Raw genomic sequence first — 20,753 nt, 5'->3', positions numbered from 1 at the left:
CCGAAGGCAAAAGGTACTTCATAAAGTGGCCGGTGAGTGTATATAATCAACATATGGTTTTCATGTTGAATACATTTGGTATTTAGTGACACAACACAAACACAGTTGTAAACCTCCCTTAGCTTTGGACGGAGGGTTTACAATGAATCTCTACTTGCCACAACTCTCTAATGACCAACTAGGCCACTATATTTGTCTACAGAGATCAGCGTCTTGTATGGATCACATTAACACCTCAATGAGAACAGAGGAGGAACCGAGACACATGATTGAGAGGATATTAGACCTCACTCTGGAGATCATCTACCTACTGACCGGAGAGGTGAGGAGGATTCTGGGAGGTCACATGACATCACTTATCTCTATTTATAAAACACAGACCTGACCGGAGAGGTGAGGAGGATTCTAGGAGGTCACATGACATCACTCTTAGCTCTATTAATAAAACACAGACCTGACCGTAGAGGTGAGGAGGATTCTGGGAGGTCACATGACATCACTCTTAGCTCTATTAATAATACACAGACCTGACCGGAGAGGAGAGGAGGATTCTGGGAGGTCACATGACATCACTCTTATCTCTATTAATAAAACACAGACCTGACCAGAGAGGTGAGGAGGATTCTGGGAGGTCACATGACATCACTCTTATCTCTATTAATAAAACACAGACCTGACCAGAGAGGTGAGGAGGATTCTGGGAGGTCACACTCCTTGTGTTCTGCTTTTCCCCTTATATAGAAATATGCTGCAGTGAAGGTAGCGTGTATTGAAGGTCTTTTACAAGGGATGTACCCAGCTATGTCAGAACAATGGGGTCGAAGCCAGAACTCCATTGCAGTGCCTCCACCTCACTCACCACTTCTTGAGAGAAACAACATGCAGAAGATTCAAGAATTTACCAGCAAGATCATTGATCTGCTGACAGGAGAGGTAAGCGGTGCCGGGAATTCTGGGACATTATCCAGTAGCAGATAAGGGATGTGTCTGGATGGTGACTGTATCATTGTGTGTGTCAGGTTCATATGAGGTGTCAGGATGTCACAGAGAGTATGTCCAAGGAGAACAAATATTTAGAAGTGCATGAAGATCTCTACAAGGTTGTCATAATAGAGGACCGACTGCCCCTCACATCACCGGGTAAGAGGAGACTTTATTGTAAAGGAGAGAGCAGTACGGAGGATCCACCTAGATCCCCCATCATCTGATAAACACATAGAAACAATGTATTTAGTCAGTGTGTGTGTTTCCTACAGATGGATCCAGTAATGGGAACCCACCAGAGAGATGTCCCCGTCCTCTGTATTCCCGGGATTCCACACAGGAAGATCACACCATCCCTCACCAATATCAGGTAGATGGATCCAGTAATGGGAACCCACCAGAGAGATGTCCCAGTCCTCTGTATTCCTGGGATTCCACACAGGAAGGTCACACCATCCCTCACCATCATCAGGTAGGTTGGACTGGTGTAAAGAACACAAAAGTGATTCAGATTTTCGAGACATGACATTCTAAGTGTTCTCTTGTTTAATGTTTTCTTTTACATCTGAAGTGCAGACTTTTTTGCCACCTCCATTCCCCATTTACAACTCCATTATTGGGCATCCCCCATTTTAATTATTATTTTTATTTCTTTTCAATAAATATCCCTTTTTTTTGTGGGTCTTGGGTCCGGTCACAAGACATCATGGGTCCTCTTTCTCCTTGTGTTTCTCCAATCGGGGTTGCGTTCTGAATGACGTGGTGCTGGTCTTCGCTCCTGTGATTCCAAGCCAGTGTGATGTTGCGCTCCCCCCGAGGTTGGATCCCTGGCCCCCCGGAATTCACAGGAAACGGGCATGTGATCTTTTCGGAAATAGACAGGAGAGTTGACCTGATTTTCTTTGCTGTAGGTCAGTAAGATTTGTTCCCCACAAATAGAGCTTTCTTTTGGTGGTATTTGATCACCTGTGCGATTTTTAAATTTTGCGCTATAAAAAAAGAGCGACAATTCTTTAAAAAAAAACAATATTTTTTTTTTGTTATGCTATAAAACATCCAATAAAAAAAAAAATGGTAAAAAAAATGTAATCGATTCATAAATTTATTCCAATATGTATTCTGCTACATATTTTTGGTAAAAAGAAATCCCATTAAGCGTATATTGATTGTTTTGCGCAAAAGTTATCGCGTCTACAAACTATGAGATAGATTTATGGAAATTTTTTTTTTTTTTTACTAGTATAGCGGCGATCAGCATTTTTTTTTTTTTAATTAGGACTGCGATATTGCGGCGGACAAATCTGAAACGGAGTGATATTTCTTGGGGATCAGTGACACTAATACAGTGATCAGTGCTAAAAAAAAAAAATGCACTGTCAGTGTACTAATGACACTAGCAGGGAAGGAGTTAACATCAGGGGTGCTCAAAGATTTAAGTGTGCTCCTAGGGAGTGCTTACTAACTGTGAGGGGGGGGTGACCTAACTGAAGGAAGACAGAGATCCGTGTTTCTGTTTAGTAGAAACACAAGATCTCCATCTTCCTCTCTGACAGAACAGCAGTCTGCCTTGTTTACATAGGCAGACCGCCGTTCTGCGTCTCCTCTGAACGATCGGCGTGTCCCAGAGGACATTGTGTCTGCTGAACCCGCTAATTGGCTCCTGCTGTGTCCAATGACAGCGGAAGCGGGCCGGCGTGACCTCACGTACAGGAACGTTGGTTCGTGCAGAAGCTCCGCCCTGCCGCAGTATATCTGCATGGGGTGGTCCTTAGGTGGTTAAAGAAAGTCTACTTACCTGATATACAATCTAAAGCTCTGCACTGGATGTGATGACACCAAAGGACAGTCCACCATTGGAGTGTGGGGGGAATACCATCTGCTGGGGGAGCGAGGAAAGCAAGTAAAAGTGCTTCTCTTTTCCCCTAGGGTGAAGAACCGATTAATATAAAAGTTGAGGTAAAAGAGGAAGAAGTAGAGACGTATGTGGGGGGTGATCAGCCGTCCACGGAGGAGGTCTTGATGACTATAAAAAGTGAACAGGAGGACATTTCTCTACCTATCTACATAAGTAAGTATAGGCACTATGGAAGAATCAGGTCATAGTCTCCTTTTTTCTTTTGAGTAGAAACAGTGTAGTTAAAGGAAATATTTTACATAATTATCAGATCTTCGCATCGCTGAGTCTACAGACTCACAGTATAGCACAGTCCTAGTCCCAGCGTAAAACAAGGGATTCATTATCAGCTTTACTCCACACTATATCCAACCTGAGGCAGCAATCCTTCACTGGTTTATCCATACAATAAAGATTTGATACTTTGTATAAGGACCAACACAAACACTTTACCTTTTTACTGCCACCCCTCTTTGTTTTTAGTCCTACCTCACTCTTCTCAGGGTGGGACTGTCATCCATTTTTGCCCCCCCCCCCCCCCCCACCCAGTCCCTTCCTCTTTACGGGTAGGAGAAGGCCTGGGGACCACTCCTATTTTAGTGCCTAGGGAGGGTCAGTACAGGGTAAGGAATTAAGCAGTGAGGGACCATCCCTGCTGGGTATGGGTCATGTCACAGAAGATCCTGGCTCGGGGGAAACTGTAAGTGATTTATGATTTTAATAATTTAGTACCCACATCCATTCCCTCTCATTTCATGTGATACAACAAGGAGTCCTCAGACAACACTGGCCTCAATCACATGGGTGGCTGGAGGGGGCGGTCTGACCTCTGGGTATATGCCCTGCATCTAGGAGGTTGGGCAATAGGCAAAACCAAGGGCAGAGCTTAACTAATTGGCTATACACCATTACACACTGACCTTCTAAGGTTTGGGGACTTATTATAACAGGAAAATTGCTCCGGTGTGTGGTGAAAATTCTGTACTTTATAGAGTTCATCTCTGTTCCTTGATTTAACATCACGTTCCCAACAAATGAGGAGGAGATACTGTGCACCATATGAAAGATCCATCTCCATTCCTCAATATAACGTTATGTTCCCAACAAATGAGGAGGATATACTGTACACCATATGAAAGGTCCATCTCCATTCCTCAATATAACGTCATGTTCCCAACAAATGAGGAGGAGATACTGTACACCATATGAAAGGTCCATCTCCGTTCCTCAATATAATGTCAAGTTTCCACAAAATGAATTGGCATCTCCATTACGCCCCTTATCTGTCATTAATGCAAAAAGCAATGTTACCCAGTAGGTGAGCGTCCCTATTCATGTTCAGTGTGTGGGAAATCTTTCATTCTAAAAAAAGACCCTCTGAAATATCAGAGAAGTCAAACAAGTGAACATCCTTATTTATGTTCAGAGTGCGGGAAACCCTTCATTAGTATAGGAGACCTTTTTAAACACAACAGAATTCACACAGATGAGCATCCCTATTCATGTTTAGAGTGCGGAAAATCTTTTGGCCAAGCCCAACCCCTGAAACAACCCCTGAAAAACAACCCCACACCATAATTCCACCTCCAACAAATGATTTGGACCAATGCACGAACCAAAGGAGCCTTAGTTCCAGAAGGCATCAGCATACCAAGACATTTTGGACAATTTCATATGCCCAACTTTGTGGGAACAGTTTGGGGATGGCCCCTTCCTGTTCCAACATGACTGCGCACCAGTGCACAAAGCAAAGTCCATAAAGACATGGATGAGTGATGAGTGAGTTTGCGGTGGAGGAACTTGACTATCCTGCACAGAGTCCTGACCTGGGATAAATTAGAAAAGAGACTGTGAGCCAGGCCTTCTCGTCCAACATTAGCCTGACCTCACAAATGCGCTACTGGAAGAATGGTCAAACATTCCTATAGAAAAACAACCCCACACCATAATCCCCCCTCCCCTCCCTCCACCAAATGATTTGGAGGGGTGGCCTAATACTTTTGGCAGTATGGTGTGGATGAGCGAGTTTGGGGTGGAGGAATTTGACTTGCCTCAGAGTCCTGACCTCAACCCGATAGAACATCTTTGGGATGAATTACAGTGGAGACTGCGAGCCAGACCTTCTTATCCACATCAGTGCCTGACCTCACAAATGCGCTTCTGGAAGAATGGTCAAACATTCCCATAGACACACTCCTAAACCTTGTGGACAGCCTTCCCAGAAGGGTTAAAGCTGTTATAGCTACAAAGGGTGGACCAACTCAATATTGAATCCTACGGACTAAGACTGGGATGTCATTAAAAGTTCATGTGCATGTAAAGGCAGGCGTCCCAATACTTTTGGTAATATTGTGTATTTAATTTTGGGGAATTTGCAGATCAGATATGGACTCGGTCTGATTGATTTTGGAGACTGAACAGGAGCCCAGCTGTGGGATCAGCATTTCCACTAGTGGAAAGGGGGTTGGGGTGGAGCTAAAACTCGAGTTTTAATTGATCTAACTGATATTTTTAACATTTCTTTCCAACAGATGAGTGTGATTTCTGGAATACCTCGGAGAGACGTCCCAAGGTATCTGCTGCAGGAAATCCAAATACACAAAATATCCATCACGGACCTTCCTGGCTGAAGAAATCAATGGATCCCTCTGATCAGGGGGAATCTTCTCACCAATCACATTCTACGATAGCAAATGTCCATTTACAATCCCACACTGCAGATAGACCAACAGATCCTTCTAATCCCAAGGAATGTTCCTTACCCCTTACAGGAGCTCACCCAGCTGAGAGTCTATGCTCATGTTTAGTATGCGGGAAACCTTTCACCCGGAAAGAAGCGCTCATTGCACATCTGAGAATTCACACGGGTGAGCGTCCTTATTCATGTTCAGAGTGCGGGAAATCTTTTACACAGAAAGGAAACCTAGTGGGACACATGAGAGTTCACAAAGGTGAGCTTTCTTATTCATCTGCAAATGGCAGAAAATCTTTCTCTAAAAAAGGTAACCCAAATAAACACCAGAGAAAGTTTACAAGTTTGCGTTCCTATTCGTGTTCAGAGTGCGGGAAATCTTTCACTCAAAAAAGAAATCTTGCTAAACACCAGAGAATTCACTCGGGTGAGAATCTTTACTCATGTTCAGTGTGCGGAAAATCTTTCAATCATAAAGGAGACTTTGTTAGACACCAGAGAATTCACACGGGAGAGCGTCCTTATTCATGTTCAGAGTGCGGGAAATCTTTTGCACTCAAAGGAAACCTAGTGGGACACATGAGAATTCACACAGGTGGGCGTCATAAATAAACATTGTTTTCCAACAGATGGATGTGATGTCGGGAATTCCTCGGAGAGACATCTTCTATTATCTGCTGATTGTAAGTCAGAAGATAATGTCATCACACAGGATCCTCCAGGAGGAAATCCAAATACACAAAATATCCATCACAGACCTTCCTGTCCGGAGACATCAATGGATCCCTCTGATCAGGGCAAATCTTCTCACCAATCACATACTATGATTGCAAATATCCATTTAGGATCTCACACTGCAGATAGATCAACAGATCCTTCTAATCCCAAGGAATCTTCCTTACCCCATGAAGGACTTCACCGAGATGAGAATCTATTCTTATAATCAGAGTGCGGGAAATCTTTCACTCAGAAAGGAGCACTTAATTGAACACCAGAAAATGCACACAGGTGAGCGTCCTTTCCTTCTTTCAGAGCGTGAGAAATGTTTGAAACATGAATGCATTCATTGTGCAAACCACAGAATTCACACAGGTGAGCGTCCCTTTATGTTTATGTTCATGTTTAGAGTGCGGGAAATGTTTTACTGGTAAAGGAGACCTTGTTAGACACCATAGAATTCACAGGGGTGAGTGTCCTTATTCATGTTTAGAGTGCGGGAAATCTTTTGCTTATAAAGGAGTGCTTGTTAAACACCATGGAATGCACACGGGTGAGTGTCCTTATTCATGTTCAGAGTGCGGGAAATCTTTTGCTTATAAAGGAGTGCTTGTTAAACACCATGGAATGCACACGGGTGAGTGTCCTTATTCATGTTCAGAGTGCGGGAAATCTTTTGCTTATAAAGGAGTGCTTGTTAAACACCATGGAATGCACACGGGTGAGCGTCCTTATTCGTGTTCAGATTGTGGGAAATCTTTCACTTGGGATGGACACCTTGTGAAACACCGGAAAAGTTACACGGGTGAGCGTCCTTATTCATGTTCAGAGTGCGGGAAATCTTTCACTCAGAAATGACACCTTGTGAAACACCAGAGAAGTCACACAATTCTCTAAGTGTGCGAGTCATCCTCTTTTCCCGTTCTGTCGGCACTCGCAGAAAAAAAACTGGACCTACTAGCTACACCACACCACTGGCCATGGTAGCTGCTATCACCTATCACATGCTCGACTTGTGTGGTTTGTGGTGGCTGAGATTTTTCTCTACTTGTTCTGTGGATTACATGGATTCAAGGCGGACTGTTTGCCAGACCTGCACCCTCAGTAGAACATACCAAATGGGGGACATAGATCCCGGAGCAGAGACCTCAAAGTCAGTTTAGTTTCATCACTGGCCATAATGTCAGTATCCATCACCCGGTGGTCATAAGGATGCGTACAAGGTTTCTCTCTTTACTGACACATGTTAATGCAATTTTTTGGCTCAATCTTATTTTATTGAAAAAACATAAAAAGATTTACAAGGAGTGATAATGCAATTTTTTGTATGAATTTATTTTTATTGATTAAAGTTTAACTGCACTAGATTGTGCACTTTAAGTCATAAGGGTGAGCGTCCTTTTTCATGTTCAGAGTGCAGGAAATCTTTAACACAGAAGGGAAAACTATTTGAGCACCTGAGAATTCACACTGGTCTCTGACACAGCGTTCGTAGAATGTAGTGTGGATGGTGGGAGGAGAGGTGTTGGAGAATGTAGTGTGGATGGTGGAGGAGAGCTGTCGTAGAATGTAGTGTGGGTGGAGGAGGAGAGCTGTCGGAGAATGTAGTGTGGATGGTGGAGGAGAGCTGTCGGAGAATGTAGTGTGGATGGTGGAGGAGAGCTGTCGGAGAATGTAGTGTGGATGGTGGAGGAGAGCTGTCGGAGAATGTAGTGTGGATGGTGGAGGAGAGCTGTCGGAGAATGTAGTGTGAATGGTGGAGGAGAGCAGTCGGGGAATGTAGTGTGGATGGTGGAGGAGAGCTGTCGGAGAATGTAGTGTGGAGGAGAGCTGTCGGAGAATGTAGTGTGGATGGTGGGAGGAGAGCTGTCGGAGAATGTAGTGTGGATGTTGGTGGTGGAGAGCTGTCGGAGAATGTAGTGTGGATGGCGGAGGAGGGCTGTCGGAGAATGTAGTGTGGATGGTGGGAGGAGAGCTGTCGGAGAATGTAGTGTGGATGGTGGAAGGAGAGCTGTCGGAGAATGTAGTGTGGATGGTGGAGGAGAGCTGTCGGAGAATGTAGTGTGGATGGTGGAGGAGAGCTGCCGGAGAACAGGCTAATAAACTTATTCAAACTGGTATACACTATGGGCTGTTGCTCTTTATCTTTACATGAATACGAGTACTAAGAAGGGCAAGTAAGGTGGACCCTGAGTCGGCTGATCCGGTCGGAGCTACCATTCTGACAGGCCTGACACCCCCTTGAGGGGATTGAGCTCTGGTGAGTGTGGGACCATCGGGGGAGAACGGCTTGTGGAGCACCGCTATTGTCACGGATACTTTTTTTTTTAGCACTTTGAAGAGCACCTGTCACTTTATTAGTAGAAGTTTCTTCCAGGGATTAAAATTGTTTATATTTACACATGAACTTCTGCAGCTTGTTTAGCACTTTGTTTAGCACCACCATTGTCACGGATGATTTTGGAGCACTTTGAAGAGCACCGGTCACTTTATTAGTAGAAGACGTTTTTATGGATTAGACGTTGCATATCTGCACACAAATCCTTGTAGCTTTGTTCAGCACCTTAATGTTCCACTCATTACCTTAACTGAGGTTTATTTGGAATAGAGATTGGTTTAGCACTTTATTTATACAGTAGTCATTTTTTATCACATATATTTATATTTTGAACTCCTTTTAGCACTGCAACACTTTATACATTTGGACATAGTGGTACACTAAGAAGTAATGCATCCAAATATCATAAGGTGACCAGATATTTAAAATGAAATCCAGGAACATATTTTTTTTTTATTAGCAAATGGCACAAGACTGCATAATACACAGAGCGCTGGGCACAGGACTGCATAATACACAGAACGCTGGGCACAGGACTGCATAATACACAGAGAGCTGGGCACAGGACTACATAATACACAGAGCCAGAGGCGTAACTAGAACCTTCAGGGCCCCGATGCAAGAAACCATGAAGGGCCCCCCAGACCCCTGGCCGGGGCCCTTCCCTTCAAGCCCGGGGCTCTTCCCACTAATCCTGGGGCTCTTTAATCTCATTGCATGGCCTTTTATTATGGTCCCGCATCAGGATCCTTTCACAAGTTCTGCAGTGGGCCCCCTTCCTGCAATCTTGGGGCCTCCCCACAGTGGTGAAATGCCAGGGCCCAGTCGCAAGTGTGACCATTGAGATCCTAGAAGTTCACCCACTGGTTTGCTACCGGGCCCCCTGGAGCATGGGGCCCAGTAGCGATTGCAACCCCTGCAACCCCTGTAGTTACGCCCCTGCACAGAGCGCTGGGCACAGGACTGCATAATACACAGAGCACTGACCAAAGCGCTGCATAATACACAGAGCGCTGGGCACAGGACTGCATAATACACAGAGCGCTGGACATAGGACTGCATAATACACAGAGTGCTGGGCACAGGACTGCATAATACACAGAGCGCTGGGCACAGGACTGCATAATACAGAGTGCTGGGCACAGGACTACATAATACACAGAGCGCTGGGCACAGGACTGCATAATACACAGAGCGCTGGGCACAGGATTGCATAATATGCAGAGCGCTGGGCACAGGACTGCATAATACACAGAGCGCTGGGCACAGGATTGCATAATACACAGAGCACTTGGCACAGGACTGCATAATACACAGAGCACTGGGAACAGGACTGCATAATACACAGAGCGCTGGGTACAGGACTGCGTAATACACAGAGCACTTGGCACAGGACTGCATAATACACAGAGCGCTGGGCACAGGACTGCATAATACACAGAGCACTTGGCACAGGATTACATAATACACAGAGCGTTGGGCACAGGACTGCATAATACACAGAGCGTTGGGCACAGGACTGCATAATACACATAGCTCTGGGTACAGGACTACATAATACACAGAGCGCTGGGCACAGGACTGCATAATACACAGAGAGTGCTGGGCACAGGACTGCATAATACACAGAGCTCTGGGTACAGGACTGCATAATACACAGAGAGCGCTGGACACAGGACTGCATAATACACAGAGCGCTGGGCACAGGATTGCATAATACACAGAGCACTTGGCACAGGACTGCATAATACACAGAGCACTGGGAACAGGACTGCATAATATGCAGAGCGCTGGGCACAGGACTGCATAATACACAGAGCGCTGGGCACAGGATTGCATAATACACAGAGCACTTGGCACAGGACTGCATAATACACAGAGCACTGGGAACAGGACTGCATAATACACAGAGCGCTGGGTACAGGACTACATAATACACAGAGCGCTGGGCACAGGACTGCATAATACACAGAGCACTTGGCACAGGACTACATAATACACAGAGCGCTGGGCACAGGACTGCATAATACACAGAGCGCTGGACACAGGACTGCATAATACACATAGCTCTGGGTACAGGACTACATAATACACAGAGCGTTGGGCACAGGACTGCATAATACACATAGCTCTGGGTACAGGACTACATAATACACAGAGCGCTGGGCACAGGACTGCATAATACACAGAGAGTGCTGGGCACAGGACTGCATAATACACAGAGCTCTGGGTACAGGACTGCATAATACACAGAGAGCGCTGGACACAGGACTGCATAATACACAGAGCGCTGGGCACAGGATTGCATAATATGCAGAGCGCTGGGCACAGGACTGCATAATACACAGAGCGCTGGGCACAGGACTGCATAATACACAGAGCGCTGGGTACAGGACTACATAATACACAGAGCGCTGGGCACAGAACCACATAATACACAGAGCACTTGGCACAGGACTACATAATACACAGAGCGCTGGGCACAGGACTACAGGAGGGTGTTGGGCACAGGACTGCATAATACACAGGGCGCTGGGCACAGGATTGCATAATATGCAGAGCACTGGGCACAGGACTGCATAATACACAGAGAGCGCTGGACACAGGACTGCATAATACACAGAGCGCTGGGCACAGGACTACAGGAGGGTGTTGGGCACAGGACTGCATAATACACAGGGCGCTGGGCACAGGATTGCATAATATGCAGAGCGCTGGGCACAGGACTGCATAATACACAGAGCGCTGGGCACAGGATTGCATAATACACAGAGCACTTGGCACAGGACTGCATAATACACAGAGCACTGGGAACAGGACTGCATAATACACAGAGCGCTGGGAACAGGACTGCATAATACACAGAGCGCTGGGCACAGGACTGCATAATACACAGAGCACTTGGCACAGGACTACATAATACACAGAGCGCTGGGCACAGGACTGCATAATACACAGAGCGCTGGACACAGGACTGCATAATACACATAGCGCTGGGTACAGGACTACATAATACACAGAGCGTTGGGCACAGGACTGCATAATACACATAGCTCTGGGTACAGGACTACATAATACACAGAGCGTTGGGCACAGGACTGCATAATACACATAGCTCTGGGTACAGGACTACATAATACACAGAGCGCTGGGCACAGGACTGCATAATACACAGAGAGTGCTGGGCACAGGACTGCATAATACACAGAGCTCTGGGTACAGGACTGCATAATACACAGAGAGCTCTGGGTACAGGACTGCATAATACACAGAGCGCTGGGCACAGGACTGCATAATACACAGAGCGCTGGGCACAGGACTGCATATTACACAGAGCACTGGGCACAGGATTGCATAATATGCAGAGCGCTGGGCACAGGACTACATAATACACAGAGCGCTGGGCACAGGACTGGATAATACACAGGGTGCTGGGCACAGGACTGCATAATACACAGGAGGGTGTTGGGCATAGAGTACTGGGTTCAGAGTAAACTCTAGCAGCGCCAGACCCAGCAATAATTTTCATGGATATAAAAATGTGACTCTGATATTATTTTACCTTTACCACATTTCCTGTGACAGAAAACAGAACCCATTCCACCGTCACTTCTGTCACCAATGTAAAACAAAATGGAGAATTCAGTCATAGAAGAGCTGAGGAGAGCCGGACACCTCAGAGTTCCCTCTTCACTCCTTCTCCACTGTCATTGGCTGCACTCCCTTCACACCAACCAATCACAGTCACTGGACAGAATCTACTTTCCATAGAGACTCACCTCAGAGCTCAGCACTGAGATTAATTGATGTGCAGTGAGTGCAGCCAATCACAGGACGGGATTACAGTCACCGGGCAGATTTTGCTTTCCTCAGAAACTCACCTCAGACCTATCTACTACTATTGACTGCACTTATTCCACAGGAGCCAATCACAGGCAGCGATCAGTCACTGGGCAGATTCTACTCTCCACAGAGACTCACCTCCGACCTCACCACAGTCACATCCGTCTCTGTACCAGAGGAGCTTACACTCTAATGTCCCCTCCCCCACAGTCACATCAGTCTCTGTACCAGAGGAGCTTACACTCTAATGTCCCCTCCCCCACAGTCACATCAGTCTCTGTACCAGAGGAGCTTACACTCTAATGTCCCCTCCCCCACAGTCACATCAGTCCCTGTACCAGAGGAGCTTACACTCTAATGTCCCCTCCCCCACAGTCACATCAGTCTCTGTACCAGAGGAGCTTACACTCTAATGTCCCCTCCCCCACAGTCACATCAGTCTCTGCACCATTTTCAAACGCTATCAAAATGTTGTCATTGATTGTAGTCTGGATTTTATCCCAGGTATAATCTGTGTGTAATCATGGAAATAACATGATAGAGGAATGGATGATGAGGCAGTGGGGCAAAATGCTGAGACATAATGTAGACTGCAGTACTTCTATTTAACACAAGATGGCGATCTCATGTCAAATTACACAGCCAGGAAGTGATGTAAGGCAGAGACAGGAAGTGATGTAACTAGAGACGTAGGAATATAAACAAAAATTTTTCAGGTGAATTAGAAGGACGAAAGCATTCCTGGAACTGATAGAGAGAAAGAGGTAATATAGAACCATTTATCCAACTGTCCATCCAGAGCCTCTGGTTTATAGACCGGATACATCCTAAATATAGAACCATTTATCCAACTGTCCATCCAGAGCCTCTGGTTTATAGACTCGATACATCCTAAATATAGAACCATTTATCCAACTGTCCATCCAGAGCCTCTGGTTTATAAATCAGATCCATCCTAAATATAGAACCATTTATCCAACTGTCCATACAGAGCCTCTGGTTTATAGACCGGATACATCCTAAATATAGAGCCATTTATCCAACTGTCCATCCAGAGCCTCTGGTTTATAGACTTTGGTACATGTCACCCAGTGCAGCACCCCTGGTAATCACAGCGATCACAAGGTACAGAGCTGCTCAGATAGACTCTGTACATTATCTGTCATCTAATGATGAGTCAGATCACAGTCATTTACAGACACACTGGCTAAAGTGGGGTACATACTAGTAGAAAATCTGCCGAAAATTCCAGTCTGAGATAAAATCATACGATTTTCGGCTAGTGTGTACACAACTTTCAGCAGCCGATGCCGACATTTTCAACGAAAAAACTGAGGGACAAACTCCAAAATTTTCATCGTCCGTCCTCAGCACGTCCAATTTTCGTTTAATGTGTATGCAATACGTGCGCGAAAAATCGGATAGGTAATACGTGCATGATCACCTCGGGGTCACACGTATACGTACTTACATCACACTCTACGAACAAAAAAAAAAGAAAATCGGACAAGAAATTTCGTGAATGTTTATGCACTGTCAACTAAAAACGATTATGAACGCTGAGCAAGAGAGAGAAAAATCGGAGGATATTTCGTCCGATTTTCTTCAAGTGTGTACGAGCCTTAACCATGCGTGTTTTCGGAAGTGTCATTAACCACTTAAAGCGGAGTTCCAGCCATTTACTCACCTGTCCAACGGTCCAGCGATGCGGCCGCCGGAAGCCTCGATCCTCTCCCTCGGCGCCGGCATCACTGCTGTGGGCACCCGGCTGTAACAGTTTGCGGCTTCACAGCCGGGTACCCACTGCGCATGCGCGAGTCGCACTTTTGGGTGGAACTCCGCTTTAAGCCCCGGAGGATTTTCCTACTCAAAGACCAGGCCCTATTTTGCGATTCGGCACTGCGTGACTTTAACGGACAATTGCGCGGTCGTGCAGCACTGTACCAGAACTAAATTTACGTCCTTTTTTCCCCACAAACAGAGCTTTCTTTTGGTGGTATTTGATCACCTGTGCGATTTTTATTTTTTGCGCTATAAACAAAAAGAGAGCGACAATTTTGAAAAAATGAGAATATTTTTCACATTTTTTTATATGAAATTCTCAAAAAAAATGTAAAAATCAAAATTTTTTAACATTTTAGGCCAATTTTGTTTTCTGCTACATATTTTTGGTAAAAAAAAAATGCAATAAGCGTATTTTGATTGGTTTGCGCAAAAGTTATTGCGTTTACTAACTACGGGAAAGATTATGTCATTTTTATTGTTTTTTTTTTTAACAAGTAATGGCGGCGATCTGCGATTTTATTTTATTTTTTTTTGCGGGACTGCGACATTGCGGCAGACAGATCGGACCCCTGACTGACATTTTTTACACTTTTGGGGGTACCAGTGACATTACTACAGTAATCAGTGCTATAAATATGCACTGTTACTGTAAAAATGACACTGGCAGGGAAGGGGTTAACTTTACTGGTGATCAAGGGGTTAAATATGTCCCTAGGGGCGTGTTTCTAACTGTGGGGGGCGTGGCTAGTGATGTAATCACAGAGACATACGATCCTACATAGCAGGATCGCATAGCCTCTGTGATTACTTTAGTGAGAATGACAGACGGCTGTGTTTACATCAGCCGTCTGTCTTTCTCCCTCTCCTGCGGGAGATCGCGAGTGACCGGCGGCCATCGGAGCCACCGGTCACACGTGCTGGCTCCCCAGGGAACGAGCGGGGGCGGGAGCGCGCCGCTGGTGGCTCGCGCTCGCCCCCTACAGGCTCGTGGGCGAGCGACGTACCCCTACGTCACTTTGCCTGTAAGCGGCTGACTGCCGCAGTAACTAGTCGTGCGGCGGTCGGCAAGTGGTTAATAAATGGCACACTAGAACTTTGTGTCTACTGCTCCGCCATTATTAAACATATGGTGGTAGCAAAGTGCTTAAACAGCGCCCCTTTTAAGCTCCTCCCAAGTTAGTGCAATCTGACCATACCAACCATTTTGTGTCATATTGGTTGCCTCAGGGCTTTTCCAATCACAGCAATGCTCCTGGCCTCAGCAGCTGACACTGATCACTAAGCCACTTTTGTCAGGAGGTTAGGGGGAGTGGTCACATCACCCCCTCTGTCATGTGACAGTGCATGGACCTTGCAATAGGCTGTTACACTTGTGTAACTGTCATTGGGAGGAGGTCACAGTTTAAAGCGTGTAGGTCAAATGCTCCCACATGGGGGCAGGTCACATGCTCCCACATACCTGGAAGCACGGAGTTGTCTATCCAGCAGAAATGGACGCACCATGGGATCTCTGGTAATGTGAATATATCTGCGGGGAGATCTTTAGAAACACACTTTGTCCTGAATGTTCAAAATGAGAGAAGCTGTCACCAGACCATTCATTCTAACATCATTCTTCCCATAGGATGTACATTTAATGTATTTTTCTCTCTTTATTTATCCCCCAAAACCTTCTGACTGTTCATTAGAGCTGATAGGGCTCCACCTTTACGCGTTACGTCTTTTTTTCCTCGATAAGTTGTTCTATTTGTGATGCTGCACATTGACTATCTAAAGCCCCGTACACACGTACCGATTGTCGGCCGTAAATATTCGTCCGACCGGCCGATTGTCGGCTTGTTAGTATGATGCTTCCGACAACCGACTGCGACTTTTCGGCCGAACAAAATCTGGTGTGCATGCAATAAAATTTTTGTTGGCCGTCAACAGAACGGCCGATTGTTCGTCAGTCAGTACAGATTTCGGCCGACAAAAATCAGATGAGCAAGACTGCGCATGCTCAGAGAAGAGAAAACACACGGAAAGTAAACCATCACATGACATCACTTCTGAAGTTGGTTGTTGTTGGCCGAAAAAAATTGTGTGCAGTCTAGAGCACATTTCAACCAACACAACAGCACTGGACAAAAGACAGCCGATCGTTCAGCCGACAATCGGTACGTGTGTACGGGCCTTTAGTAATAAAGTTTTTACAGCAATGTGTAGACATCCAAAAACCCCGATACTGCTGCTGGCCGCCGCCATCTTGGATGTCATCCCAGCAGACTCAGAGCTGTTACTCAAGTGGCACTTTATAGCAGTAGCTCCTAAACTCAGGCACCTCCTTTCCAACCTTCGATACCCCTAACAACCCGTGCTTTGGCCATTTCCCTTAGATATAATTGTTGTCATAAATACCAAGCAATTGAAATTGATTTAAAGCAATTATTCAAGGTGAAGGAAATCATGAAAACATGCCCTGTTGGGGGTAAGACCTTGTTCACATGGGTACGTCCACCCTTGAAGGGCTGTTTTTACCCACACAGGGATGCACAGGTGTGCACCCCTGTGCAGGCAGTCCCAGTAATGTCAGTTGTGGCACGGTGGCTGCATGGACACAGCTCCCATTCTGACATTCGTGCGGGTGCAGGTGTACAGCCCCAAATGTACACTGTCTACATTTAAAATGCATCTCTACTTGTCTGAGTTATAATGATCTGCAAGGCCGTTATAATATCTGTCTGCAGAGATAAGAGTCTTATATGGATCTCATCAATGAGGATGGAAGAGGACCCGAGTGATATGACTGAGAGGATATTAAACCTCACCCTGGAGATCATCTACCTGCTGAGCGGAGAGGTGAGGAGGGTTCTGGGAGGTCACATGACATCACTCTTATCTCTAATAATAAAACACAGACCTGACCGGAGAGGTGAGGAGGATTCTGGGAGGTCACATGACATCACTCTTATCTCTATTAATAAAACACAGACCTGACCGGAGAGGTGAGGAGGATTCTGGGAGGTCACATGACATCACTCTTATCTCTATTAATAAAACACAGACCTGACCGGAGAGGTGAGGAGGATTCTGGGAGGTCACATGACATCACTCTTATCTCTATTAATAAAACACAGACCTGACCGGAGAGGTGAGGAGGATTCTGGGAGGTCACATGACATCACTCTTATCTCTATTAATAAAACACAGACCTGACTGGAGAGGTGAGGAGGATTCTGGGAGGTCACATGACATCACTCTTATCTCTATTAATAAAACACAGACCTGACCGGAGAGGTTAGGGGGATTCTGGGAGGTCACATGACATCACTCTTATCTCTATTAATAAAACACAGACCTGACCTGACCGGAGAGGTGAGGAGGATTCTGGGAGGTCACATGACATCACTCTTATCTCTATTAATAAAACACAGACCTGACCGGAGAGGTGAGGAGGATTCTGGGAGGTCACATGACATTAGTGTTGCTCTTTCAATGCAGAGTGTTTCTCCTTTGAGGTTTGGTGACTATCTAACCATCACAGTGCCTTCACCTCATTCCCTGAAAGCCAAGAGGAACAATGACAAGAAGATTGTGGACATCGCTAACAAAATCATTGATCTGCTGACAGGAGAGGTGAGCGGTGCCGGGAATTCTGGGACAATATCCAGTAACAGACAAAGGATCTGGATGGTGACTGTATCATTGTGTGTGTCAGGTTCCTATAAGGTGTCAGGATGTCATGGCCTCTGTGGAGGAGTGTTCAGAAGAACACAAGGATCTCTACAAGGACGTCATGATGGAGAATCAGCCGCCCCTCACATCACCGGGTAAGAGGAGACTTTATTGTAAAGGAGAGAGAAGTACGGAGGCTCCACCTAGGCCCCCCATCATCTGATAAACACATAGAAACAATGTATTCAGTCAGTGTGTGTGTTTCCTACAGATGGATCCAGTAATGAGAACCCACCAGAGAGATGTCCCCGTCCTTTGTATTCCCGGGATTCCACACAGGAAGATCACACCATCCCTCACCATCATCAGGTAGGTGGGACTGAGCATGTAGACCTGGAAATGTCTTCTAAGCTATGAGAATATATTCTTCTATGTGGCTTTTCTTTCCTCTATTATTCTATCATCTTTGGGGTTTAGGGTGAAGAAATTAAAGTCATCAAAGTTGAGGTTAAAGAGGAAGAAGAGACGTTGGTGAGTGGAGATCAGCAGTCTATGGAGGAGAGGGAGATGATTAATAAAAGTAAACCGGAGGAATCTTCTCTACGTAAGTAATAGACACTACATGCAGAAACAGTTGACATTTTCCATGTTTCAAGTGTGAGTATAAAGTATGTATTTACATCTTTTCATGAGTCAAAAAAATGATCCATAACTGACCAAGAGGGAAGCAGAAAAAACATGTAAAGCTTGGCCAAATCTGCTCAAAGAAGGATTAAATAATTATTCCAAAGCAACCAGATCATGGTATAAAAAGTCCATCACCTTTCCTTAACATAATGTCATGTTCCCAAGAAATGAGGAGGAGATACTGTACTCCATATGAAAGGTCCATCTCCATTCCTCAATATAACGTCATGTTCCCAACAAATGAGGAGGAGATACTGTACACCATATGAAAGGTCCATCTCCATTCCTCAATATAACGTCATGTTTCCACAAAATGATTTGGCATCTCCATTACGCCCCCTATATGTCATTAATGCACAAAGCAATGTTAGCCAGTGTACCATAGTTGTTTTGGGTGTTTTTTATTCTTTAACAGTTTTTTTACATTTTTCTATGCCAGGGCTTTTTGAAGCTGTTGATTGCTAGACCAACGTACTTAAAGCTTTATACAGACATTTATAGAAAGGTGTTCAGACTGGAGTCCATATATCATCTGCAAATTCTTTAATATGCAAAATCCAGGCATCCTAATGCAGCAACATCTACTAACATGTTTAGGCTAATAAAGCCTTAGTCATAGCTAAATTAATAATAAAGCATTTGAGAATCGTATACGGATTCAGCATGAACACTTTTCTGATTAATTATGGAGGGAGAACAGGAGCCCAGCTTTGAGATCGGCATTTCCACTTATTCCACTGACAGGGAGGAGGAGCCAAAACTCCAGTTATTTGTGACCAACTGCCATTTTTTTATATATTTTTTCCAACAGATGGATGTGATGTCGGGAATTCCTCGGAGAGACATCTTCTATTATCTGCTGATTGTAAGTCAGAAGATAATGTCATCACACAGGATCCTCCAGGAGGAAATCCAAATACACAAAATATCCATCACAGACCTTCCTGTCCGGAGACATCAATGGATCCCTCTGATCAGGGGGAATCTTCTCACCAATCACATACTATGATTGCAAATATCCATTTAGGATCTCACACTGCAGATAGATCTACAGATCCTTCTAATCCCAAGGAATCTTCTCACCAATCACATACTATGATTGCAAATATTCATTTAGATAGATCAACAAATCCTTCTAATCCCAAGGAATCTCCTTTATCCCGAAGTGAGAATCCATTCTTCTGTTCAGAGTGCGGAAAATGTTTCACTGCGAAAGGAACCCTTGTTAGACACCAGGAGATTCACACGGGTAACCGTCCATTTTCATGTTCAGAGTGTAGAAGATCTTTCCTTTATAAAGAAGTCCTCATTAGACACCTAAGAGTTCACACAGGTGAACGCCCCTATTCATGTTCAGAGTGCGGGAAATCTTTCACTGTGAAAGGAACCCTTGTTAGACACCAGAAGATTCACACGGGTAACCGTCCATTTTCATGTTCAGAGTGTAATAGAGCTTTCCTTTATAAAGAAGTCCTCATGCGACACCTGAGAAGTCACATGGGTGAGCGTCCCTATTCATGTTCAGAGTGCGGAAAATCTTTCACACAGAAAGGAAGCCTGGATGAACACCAGAAAATTCACACAGGCGAGCGTCCTTATTCATGTTCAGAGTGCGGGAAAACCTTCACAAGAAAAGGAGACGTTGGTAGACACCAGAAAACTCACACGAGTGAGCGGCGTTATTCGTGTACAGAGTGCGGGAAGGGTTTCATTCAGAAAAGACACCTTGCTAAACATCAGAGAACACACACCGGACCTCGTCCTGCGACTGCAGGAAACGTTTTACAGATAAAAGTCTAATTAGACTTCAGAAGGAAAATGCCTTTTCTTTTGCCGTATGTACAATGGTTTTTGCTGGTGGAACTGTTTAGTCCATAGAAGAACTGTAGAAGAAAATATTTATTTTATGGTATAAAGGTTAAAAGGCCTGGCAAAAGTGATAATAAATTTATAGTTTGAGTTTGATGGACTGCGTCTTCTCTTGGCTTCTTGTATTTCTTGGAGACTCCAATGGTGGGATGTAACTGCTGCAGTTTCTGCCCCAACGTTGCGGTATCCCCATTCCTCTATTTTTATTTTGCCTACTGTAACCACTTGCCGCCCGCCCACCTCAGATATACTGTGCCAGGCTGGCTTGGCTGCGCGAACCGACGTATAGG

At 45.1% G+C, this 20,753-nt stretch overlaps 3 protein-coding genes across 3 annotated transcripts in view; all 3 read left to right on the top strand.

Moving 5' to 3' along the window:
• LOC309564405 (uncharacterized protein) overlaps window positions 1–20,753 on the top strand; it is a 338,567-nt gene that overhangs the window by 227,648 nt on the left and 90,166 nt on the right. Inside the window, 3 exon segments of the mRNA XM_082269033.1 lie at window positions 4,365–4,387; window position 4,389; window positions 5,686–6,140. Coding sequence (XP_082125159.1) covers window positions 4,365–4,387; window position 4,389; window positions 5,686–6,140 — 479 coding nt within the window.
• Window positions 143–1,208, top strand: LOC309563422 (oocyte zinc finger protein XlCOF8.4-like; the record flags this gene model as incomplete). The annotated part of the gene is made up of 3 exons (XM_082267819.1): window positions 143–322; window positions 742–933; window positions 1,020–1,208. The coding sequence occupies 3 exons, from the start codon at window positions 143–145 to the stop codon at window positions 1,206–1,208; spliced, it is 561 nt and encodes a 186-aa protein (XP_082123945.1).
• Window positions 6,476–20,753, top strand: part of LOC309563421 (uncharacterized protein) — a gene marked incomplete at its 5' end in the record, with an annotated part of 31,814 nt that continues 17,536 nt past the window's right edge. The window contains 4 exons of the mRNA XM_082267818.1: window positions 6,476–6,578; window positions 6,697–7,092; window positions 17,777–17,868; window positions 19,339–20,388. Of these exons, the coding sequence (XP_082123944.1) occupies window positions 6,476–6,578; window positions 6,697–7,092; window positions 17,777–17,868; window positions 19,339–20,388 (1,641 nt within the window). The remainder of the gene's footprint in view (window positions 6,579–6,696; window positions 7,093–17,776; window positions 17,869–19,338; window positions 20,389–20,753) is intronic.

The sequence above is a fragment of the Pelophylax lessonae genome (genome assembly GCF_965119305.1).
Source record: "Pelophylax lessonae genome assembly, chromosome: 9".
In the NCBI taxonomy this organism is placed as follows: Eukaryota; Metazoa; Chordata; class Amphibia; order Anura; family Ranidae; genus Pelophylax; species Pelophylax lessonae.
The sequence above is the reverse complement of the archived record's forward strand: the minus strand, read 5'-3'. Positions and strand labels throughout refer to the sequence as shown.